The sequence below is a fragment of the Mchenga conophoros genome, linkage group LG5, assembly GCF_057382185.1.
Source record: "Mchenga conophoros isolate Kocher_MC1m ecotype Shallow Benthic linkage group LG5, M_conophoros_male_GT1.1, whole genome shotgun sequence".
Classification (NCBI taxonomy): Eukaryota; Metazoa; Chordata; class Actinopteri; order Cichliformes; family Cichlidae; genus Mchenga; species Mchenga conophoros.
This window is the reverse complement of record NC_140530.1, coordinates 37,140,532-37,150,888: the sequence shown is the minus strand read 5'-3', so window position 1 is coordinate 37,150,888 and position 10,357 is coordinate 37,140,532. Positions and strand designations below refer to the sequence as shown.

The window sequence follows — 10,357 nt, the reverse complement described above, 5'->3', positions numbered from 1 at the left end:
ACTTCTTTAAGTTACTTGAAGACGTTTCACCTCTCATCCGAGAAGCTTCTTCAGTTCTAAGGCCAAATGGTGGAGAATCCCAGATATAAACCTAGTGGGAGTGACCCCCCACAGAGGGACAAAAGGACCCCCTGATGATCCTCTAATCGCCTGAGCCAAGGTGTGAAACTGGGTGTGGGTCCCAATCAGCCAGAGTTTCGGGTGGGTTCATTGTGAAACCTGGCCCCACCTTATCATGCGAATTCCTGAGGTCAGATGGCCCAGGATGTGAGTGGGCGATAAGGCGTCTGGGAAGGGATCTCAAAACTGGATTATAGATGGCAGAGAGTTGGTGTCGTAAACCACTGCCTCTGTTCAAAGATGGTCGCTCACAGTGGACATAGATGGCTTCTTTCATTCCTCTTTCAAACCATCTGTCCTCTCTGTCCAAAATGTGAACATTGGCATCCTCGAAAGAGTGACCTTTGACCTTAAGATGCAGATGGACTGCTGAGTCTTGTCCTGTGGAGGTGGCTCTTCTGTGAAGTGGCTGTTTGGTCTCTCCAATGTAGAGGTCTGGGCATTCCTCGCTGCACTGTGCAGCATACACCACATTGTTAAGTCTGTGTTTTGGCGTTTTGTCTTTCGGGTGAACCAGTTTGTGTCTGAGCGTGTTGCTGGGTCTGAAATGCACCGGGATGTCATGCTTGGAGAAAACTCTCCTGAGTTTTTCTGATACACTGGCTACATAGGGGATGACAATGTTGTTGCGTCTGTCTTTCTTGACATCCCGGTGCATTTCAGTCTGTCTCGAGCAGCCCGCTGGAAAGGTGTATTTTCGAGCAGGCGTCAAATATGAAACAGGGGCGCCACCTGGTGGACAAATAAAAAAATTACAACTCTAAGGCCCCTAGTTCAAAATGAAACTGAAAGTGGAAACATGACGATTAAATTAGCGGTAATTATTTTGCAGTGAAAAATAGCGTTTATAATGGGTTTCAATGGGACACACATCGACCACTTGGCACAATAGTGTAAGTTTATCTGTAGCTTAGCCACTGAAGCTAATTTAAGGAAGTCAGACTGAAATTTTAAAATTAAATGTAACCGAACTTTTTTTTTGGAAAATCTGGCTATATTCCATTCAACACAGTGCAAATGGCTTGGATACGAAGAACACAAAAGCCACAAAAAGGTCCCAAGACAATCTACGGGTATTATCCTCACAAAAACATGAAAAAGATCTGGATACTTCATTATGTATTTAATGACACATTAAGCACAGAGTGTGGTTAAAAATGAACCGAGTCTCCTGCCCTTAAAACCTAAAATGTCAGAGTTTCAGTCTGCAGTGTAAAGAGATTCATTTACTTATAACTGATTCCATTCCTAGTTTTTATTATAGAACTATTAAGTTATTTCTGATGTTCAGTCACATGCTTCTACCAAACTGCCCTTTTCACACCCAAACGAGCCACTTATTTCCTGTTTAATGCAAAAAGTTGTGTTTGTGTTTGTCAGAGGGGGCGGTGGTGTATGGGCCATGAGAGGAAGAGGGAGGGGTGGTTAGAACGGTAGGCGTGAAAAATTTTGGCCACAAAAACTGAAAATCAGCAAACAAAACTGCCGAGCAACAGACTGGAGACACAAACTGAAGACAAACAACGAAGACATAAAGCTTCAAAACCAGTATAATGAAGTTACTGCTCCTACTCATCCTCTCTCTGACCACAGGTAATACGATTACTAACAATTGCTTACAGTGATAACAGACTTGAATATTAATTATTATATTACTGATATATAACGTTTTTTTCCAACACATTTTGTTCTAGTTTGTTTTAGTTCTAGTTTGACCTTTTTTAATCTGTTCGTATAAAAACTATGTGTAAAATTCTACGGTAATACAAAAATCATCTATGATTACACAAAGCTCGAGGCTCACAAACTCAAAAAAGGCTTGTAAGCATAGCAGCTTATTTTCTTTCATTTTCAGGTCGTGAGGCTGAAGTGAGAGCATGTCACCATCGATGGGCTGAAATCACCTGCAAATATCCTGAAACAAATAACATATATCAGTACACTGATGTAGTTCTTTCCAGTGGAACACCTGTACAAACCTCTAAGAAGGACGTGTGGGAAGAAAATGGCAGATTTCGCCTCTACCATGATACAAAAAATAAAAATCTCAAGGTTGCAATAAAACAGGTTAAAGAGCAAGAGTTTGGGAAGTACAGGTGCAGGTTTTTCCAAAGATCGAACTCATCTGACATACAGGAAGGAAAACTGGAGACTGGTAAGAAATCTGACATCTGTTCAAATAATAATAATAATAATTATATATTAATCAATTTCCATAATCTGCAAGTCCTCATCGATTTAAAGTCACTGCCTATGGAGCTAAATTTTAAATACTTTAATTCTCTGATTTGTTTACAGAGCATGTAAACTGCCCGCGAACATATCTCAGCGTGTACAGAACAGCTAACAGCACCATCACATGTGATTATCCAGATGTTTACGAGTCCCACATAAAGTTCTTCTGTAAAAAGAACCGTTTTACCTGTGAGGACAATTTATCAACGTCAAAAGGGAAGTTTACTCTCACAGGCAGCAGCCGTGCCTTTAACATTTCCATCAGTCATGCGACCTCACAGGATGCTGGTGATTACTGGTGTGGAGTGGAATCAAATGATGGAAGTTACAGATTATCACACACACAAGTAAACCTGAAAGTTATAGGTGAGTATTCCACATGTTCAGTATCACAGGTTTAAATGATAAAAGCTGGCTGATAAGCTGAAGGCAAATATTTGTCATTTTGTCTTCAGATATTGAACCTTTGACATCAACTATTGGACAGAACTTCACTTACCAGTGTAAGTACAACCGGGATGCCTCCTCATGTATAAAATTCATCTGCAAAGGAGAAGATTCAACTGTATGCAAACAGCTAGTAACCACCACAGAGCCTGACGTGAACCAGAGGTTTATAATGAAAGAGAACAACGGGAGTATCACCATTACAGTGAGAGAAGTAACAGCAAACGATAGTGGGATATACTGGTGTGGAGCAAGAGTCCCTCACAAAGACAATCAAACACATGACGACTTCTTTGATGGATTTAATTTGACTGTAGGTAAGTTGCTTGTACAATTTATCACTAATTCTTAACATGTTTCTGTTCTATTGAGTTTCATAGAACTCTTACAAAATAATGTTAGCAATAATATTTGATTTATCTCTTGCATTAGGTAAACATCTTTTATGTTTCACTTGTGCAAGAGATGGTTTTAATTAGTATCTTAAAAATACAGAAAAGAAGTGACAAAGCTGGATGAAGACGTTCACACAGTTTATAAAAACATAAAGAAAAAGCTTTAACAGTGAGGACTGTGGTTTTTCTCAGAAACAGGTCCTCTTTTTTTTATTTTTTTATTTTTTTATTCTTTTTTACCAGGGACCAAATCACCTGCTCGAAGATCATCAGACAGAGGTGAATGTGTTTAATGAGTCTTTATTTATTTGTGTTCACATTCAAATCACATACCAAAAAATACAAATTAGATTTTAAACCATGTTTGAACACATTAACAATGCATTTTCCATTTGTTATTATAGAGCTTTTGCCTGTAACAGAAACAGGTCCTCTAACCACAGCAACCACCCCAGCTCCTCAGAGTTCTGGTGAGAGACTTTATTTAATTTATTTAATATCTTAAATCTGCTATGAAGGCAAGTGCTGAAGCTGGATTAAGATGTTCACACTGTTTATGAAAACGTAGAAATAAACTGATGATGTGAAAGTCTTAAAACTTTCAAAAGCTTTATCTTTCCTATGTTCTTCAGCACCGGCAGTTGAACAATAATGTCATGCTGAATAATTTTCTGGTCTAAATTTCTGTGATGTAGTGATGACCTTGATCCTACGTGTGGCTGTGTTGCAGCTGATGTTTGCAATCATTTTATTCCTTATCTATAAACGTGAGTACATTCATTTTCATTTCTCAAAAATAAGACAATATTGAGATTCTTCCATATTTTGCACAGATAACATCTAAAAATCCACAGCAGACAGAGTGACATTAGCAGAGTCCCCAAATTCTCCATCCCATGACTTCTGAATACAAGTTATGATTATCTTTTCAAATTTCTTGTTAAATCAGATTAAATCAAAATGGAAAATAGTTCAGTGATAATGATCAGTGCAACTCTGGCAGTTCTTTGCTGGACAGTTTTTCAGAAGCAGCCAGTGGAGGCAGCTGCATATCAGTTTAGTGAAATGTGTTTATTTTTTTCTTTTCACTTTGCAGGAGTCTCACATTTAAAAAATGCTGAAAATGGAGCTGGAGCATCGTATGTCAAACAGGTGGGTGCATGTGTCTGATATGAAGTATAGTTAATGCAGCAATGTTTTGATACAACCATTAGTTAACTTTTTCATGTATTAGTCAATTTTTATACTGAGGAGAGAGCAGCAACAAAGGTACAAAAAACAATGATGTGGTGGATTTGGATGAGAGGGGAGAGTTATCATAGTGAGTAAGCTGAATCCATGAAAGGATGCACTATATGGATTTCAGTCACCCAAATTAAACCACAGACTTTCTAGTCTTTTAGTAAAACCATATAATTTGTCAGACAATCAACTAAAAACTCCCCAAAAGCACAAAAGAAATCAAGAAATCCAGTTCATTACCTCTTAACTAGTAGAGAATATTCCAAACTAAACCTCCTCATCAGCCTATCCAGTATGATAGGTATGAGTATTCATCCATCACCTCTGTGGATTTGTCATCCTGAGAGAAACCACTCAATGAGGGTTTATTATGGTGATGTTGCTAAGCCTCATTGTTTAATGAGTATTGTTGAGAGTAGAGGCAGCAATGTTGTACCAAGTGATCTAAAATAACTATGTAGTGCTATTTCACATAAAAGATTGCACTCATAAATGCAGCAATTTATAAACAACCAATTAGTTAAAACAAAAGTATTTTCCACACAACGAGGAAGTAACGTTGATTAAATTTTAGGGACATAATTTTATTATTGACTCTCCTCATCAGGCCAGCTATTAATCTCTAACTGCATGGACATTATTTAAGCTCGTATCCAAAAAACAGAAATAATGTTGACATATTGCTCAACATGTCTTGCAGCCTGTCTGAAGAGATTAAATTTGTAGCATTCTGTAGAAAACCACTGCCTATGTTTCCTCTGCTGAGAGGTTTGTGGCTTTGTAATCCATCAGATAAAACTCCAGCGACATTTTACATCAAGATGTTCTGAGTCCTGCTTTCATTTTGCTTGTCTGAACTAGATTCAAGGTACTTGGTTAGTACTGTTGTCTCACCAGTGGAGATTCTAGAGTCTGTTGTAGCTCAAGTAAATATTAAGAGGGGGCACCTCGATCCAGTGTTTGTCACCATTATGTTTTAAATCCGACACCAACAACAAGCACAGACCAAATTCAAATTTTATTTGTCACATACACAGTACAACATGTAGTGAAATGCTTGTGTATGAGGCAGCAGACGTAGCCATGCCATTCCAGGGCTTGGTTTTAGCATGGGGGGTGTCTAGCCAGGAGACCCTTACTGGATAACCAGTTGCTGGTTTTTTCTACCATCAGCTTGAAAAAACACAGCAATTAGTGCATGTAGTAGGTGTTAAAGGTACCACGCTGCAGTGTTTTGAATCACATCTATCTCAAAGACTCCAATTTGTGCATGTAAATGGAGAGTCCTCTTCACACACTAAGGTTAATTATGAAGTTCCGCAGGGTTTTGTTCTGGTACCATTTCTGCTACATTATACATGTGTCTGTTAGGCAGTATCATTAGAGGGCATAGTATACATTTTCACTGTATACACACCAATTGGTAACTGCAGGCATGTCTTAAAGTCCGGGATGGCCTCTAATTTTCTGCTTCTAAATTCAGATAAAACTGACGTTATTTTACTCGGCCCTGAAAATCTTAGAAATATGGTATCTAAGCAGATTCTTACCCTGGATGGCATTACCTTGGCCTCCAGTAACGCTGTGAGGAATCGTGCAGTTGGTCTTGACCAATAAATGTCCTTCAACGCACATATTAAACAAATATGTAAGACTGCTTTCTTCCATTTGTGCAACATCTCTACAGTTAGAAATATCCTGTCTCAGAGTGATGCTGAAAAACTAGTTCATGCATTTATTACTTCCAGGCTGGACGACTGTAATTCATTATTACCAGGATGTCCTGAAACCCTGAAAAGCCTTCAGTTAATCCAAAATGCTGCAGCAAGAGTCCTGACAGGGACTAGAAAGAGAGAGCAGATTTCCTCTTCATTGGCTTCCTGTTAAATCCATAGTCAAATTCAAAATCCTGCTCCTCACATACAAGGTCTAGAATAATCAGGCCCCATCTTATCTTAACGAAGTTATAGTACCATATCACCCCATTAGAACACTTAGCTCTCTGACTGCGGGCTTGCTTGTTGTTCCCAAACCTTCAGTTTTCAGGCCCCTGTTCTGTGGAACCAGCTTTGGATTTGGGAGACAGACACCCGCTCTGTGTAAAAGCATATAGTTAGGGCTGGATCAGGCGACCCTGAATCCTCCTTAAGTCATGCTGAGGTAGGATTCACCCCCAGCATGTCGCAGCAGCAGCTCCCTGAGCCTGTTAAAAGGGAGTTTTTCCTTCACACTGTTTCAAAAGCATTTGCTCATGTGATTGTTTGAATTTTTCTCTCTTTTCTTGTATTACAATATGCTTTTTATTCTGCTTTTTATTGTAGGATAATGGCAACAACAAATACCTTGAGGTAGCTGTTTTTACACACACACACACACACACACACACACACACACACACACACACACACACACACACACACACACACACACACAGACAGACAGACAGACAGACAGACAGACAGACAGACAGACAGACAGATAGATAGATAGATAGATAGATAGATAGATAGATAGATAGATAGATAGATAGATAGATAGATAGATAGATAGATAGATAGATAGATAGATAGATAGATAGATGCTATTCTACTACAGATGACAAAATTTAGGTACTGTTTCATCATAGAAGATTGAATGTCATGAACCTTTAGCCATGCTAAAAGAGGAATATGTTAAGTTAAATTCAAATTTCCTTTCTTTTTTATAAACTTAACGATGTAGTTTTAGTGCCAACAGCTAACAGTATGTTATAGTCGAAGTATAAAGGAAAAAAATGAAAGGAATCACTGAGTGAAGAGCAAAACATTACTTCAGAATGCTGTGTGGCTGCCTGTGTGTATACCTTATTGTATGTATTCTCTATTGTCTCAAACACAGGTACCCAGTAGTAACAATTTGGTATAATTATTATTTTAGTTGTAATTTGTAGTGCAGTTTATATCACAAGTGTTGTGACTGTGTCTAAACAATGTTTGTCGTTCTCTTACTGAAGGTCTGTGCTGGTGAGGATACACAGGAGCACCTTCAGGTGTCAGAGTCAGAAAATGCAGCAAACTCAATTTAAGTTAGAGCCAACCTTCACTCTGTGCTTTCTCGCCACATTACGCAAACATCAACTTTCAAAGCTGTTCTGTCAAAGCTGGTGGTGAGGTACTCAAACCCAGCTCCTCAGCCTGTGAATGTTCTACTGTGGAGTTCAGCAAATGTTCAACCAGCCCGACTACCTTTCTATCAGCTAAAACAACAAAGGGGAATGTTTTCCTGATTACTGCACATTGCCAAAAAATGAGGTTTAAAGTTAACACAGTCAAACAAGAAATACTTTTTATTCTCAGAGTTCATAACAGAGTTGGGCAAAAATAAATATCATTTTTAAAAATACTGCCCTTTGTTCCTAGAATAGTCTGTAGAACAAAATAAAACTGTTAGAACTTGTTACTGTGACTTAATAGACTTAATAGTTTAAGTCAATTTAAAGGATCAACAAAATAGATATGAGACAACGAGATTACTCTTAAAATTGATTTGAAATTCATTGTTTTGTGGTTGGGTACGAACTGGTTGTATTCACTCACACATGTACTGTTTGACAGCTGATTTTTGTAATTGTTACAATTTCTCCTCCTCTCTTGGGCACATAAAATGTTACTAAATAAGGAGAAATAAAAAACACAAAGAATTTAACACCCTGCTTCTGGCTTGATAAGCAAAAGAAATTCCATAAAAATTCCTCGAACACGTTTTGAGACCAGAGGAGACGTTTTAGAGCAGTGGCCCCCAGGTTGTGGAATGCGCTCCCTCCATCATTACGTTGCCTTGATTGTATTTATTCTTTTAAAAAGCAGCTTAAGACTCATTTGTGCTGAACGTTTGACTGTGCTGTTTTTATGTATATCTGTTTTTATATTACTGCGAAGCACTTTGTGGTTGTGCTATATAAATAAATTGAATTGAATTTTTCTGACTGTAATTATTAGGAATAATAGGAATATTCACAATAAACAATAAAAAGTCATACCATTCCCCTGGTTCTTTCTCTAACGTCTTTATTGTTCTACTAAATCTCAACTTTAGCAATTTCATGTAAATGTTTTATAAAACTATTCGTTGGTGCTTAGAAAGTAGTCAGCCTAGACCCAGTGGGAAATCAGGGTTGTAATACAGTGCTACAACCCTGCTACAGTTAGCTCTGCGATCACAGCCAGGTCCAGCTGCTGAAGACAATCATCAGCTTCCAGTCAGCAAAACTGTTGGGTCTGCGCTTCAGCAGGCCTGCTAGTTCAGACTTATTCCTGTGAACAAAGCAAGACAGAACACTTTAACCGTTTGATAAGCAAAAACTGGTGATCATCTCCCCTCACCCCTGTATGTGGCTTAGCTTCCTCCAAAGGTTTACCCTATACAAACACAGGTGAGGAGATAAAGAGCAGGAAGTAAATCATCCTCACTAAATAAGGACACGAGAACCTTACTTGAAATGTCTGCAGGTAAAAACTATAGCTAACTGTCTCCCCCACCATTCAGCAGGCCGGGGAGGGGAACAGAAACAGAGAATGTCTTTGATCACACAATTAAAGTAACACAATGACAACATTTAACAATTTCAACCTAACAAAAACCTTTTTTACGCAAAACTACAAAATTAATTATGACAGGTTTTATTAAAGAGTTAAAGAAACCAGAATTTCAAGTTAACTTCCTGTTACTTGATGAGATTATGAACCAAAATTAGATTGTTATGATCTTAAAGATACATTCTTTAATAAAACATGCATTATAATATATCAGAAGGAATTTTTAGCATTTTGAAATACATACATACATACATAGTTGTCACATGTGTATCTGCTGGTCTTGCAGTGACCCGTGGACAGTATTTATTTTGGGCTTTCAGTCAGTGTGTTCAAAGGGTTCAACACAAACCACGGGACAGCAGAAATAAAAATGTCTGTAAGGCTTTTTTCTCTTCACAAGTTGAACTTCTTCAGTCTTTTAATCGTGTTGTTTAACAGAGGTGACAAAATAGACACTCTTCACTAAAGTAGAAGTACAAACACTTATCTTAAAAATACTCTGGTAAAAACTGAAGTCCTGAACCAGCTTCTTTATTCAAGTAACTGTGAAAAATTACACACCCTAAAAGTGCCCAAAATATTTTGAGTTTCGTGTTTTCAGAACTGTGTACATACATGGTGTATGTGTATACATTATAAACATATCTAATATAATTATATCTATTAAAATTATATTGTATGTCTTCTATTCCTTTTCATTGGGGTCTCGTGTCATGTGTAAAAACATGATTTACTGTTTATCCATCCATTCGCTTCCGCTATCCCAGCTGTCATAGGGCGAGAGGTACAAAAAGTGTGTAACTGTGCAAAAAGGTGTGCCATTAAATGATCATCTGTTTTGCAAACAAGATTGCAAGAGATACACAAACTGTATTAAATCAGGCCTAACGAGACAGGGGAAGCAAAACCAGACACATTAACATCAGACATCACTTCAAAGTAAAACAGGAAACATAACACAGAGATGCGGACTTGACTCGGGGATACAGCAACTATCACAGACAGAAAAGCAGAACACTAAAACTCTAACAAAACCCACATAGAGAACCTAAACTAAGAATAATCCTATGACCCATAAGACAAAGCTAGAATATAATGAAATAACCAAATCAAAGAACCAAAAACACAAAACACTGGGTGGACGACCCAGGCACCCTAACAAGCTGTCCATCTTTCTCAAACTTACACATACCAATAACTTCCTCTTTACTAAAAATGAGAAGATGGCAGTGTGTGATGTTGAAAGGGGGCATTAAAAACAATTTAAAAATGGGAAGTACAAACAGGAAGGAGCAGCAAGAAAATGTAGGCTCCATAAACCATGAAGTTAAGAATAGACACTGG

At 37.9% G+C, this 10,357-nt stretch overlaps 1 protein-coding gene across 1 annotated transcript; it reads left to right on the top strand.

Annotated features, from left to right (window-relative positions):
* Nucleotides 1-1,618: 1,618 nt before the first annotated feature.
* LOC146575065 (polymeric immunoglobulin receptor-like) lies at nt 1,619-8,387 on the top strand. The gene is made up of 10 exons (XM_085275264.1): nt 1,619-1,713; nt 1,976-2,275; nt 2,419-2,721; nt 2,811-3,119; nt 3,441-3,476; nt 3,602-3,667; nt 3,893-3,964; nt 4,294-4,349; nt 6,761-6,787; nt 7,432-8,387. Exons 1-10 carry the CDS (start codon nt 1,674-1,676, stop codon nt 7,501-7,503), a joined length of 1,281 nt encoding a protein of 426 aa, XP_085131390.1. The 5' UTR covers nt 1,619-1,673; the 3' UTR covers nt 7,504-8,387.
* The last annotated feature ends 1,970 nt before the right edge of the window (nt 8,388-10,357 follow it).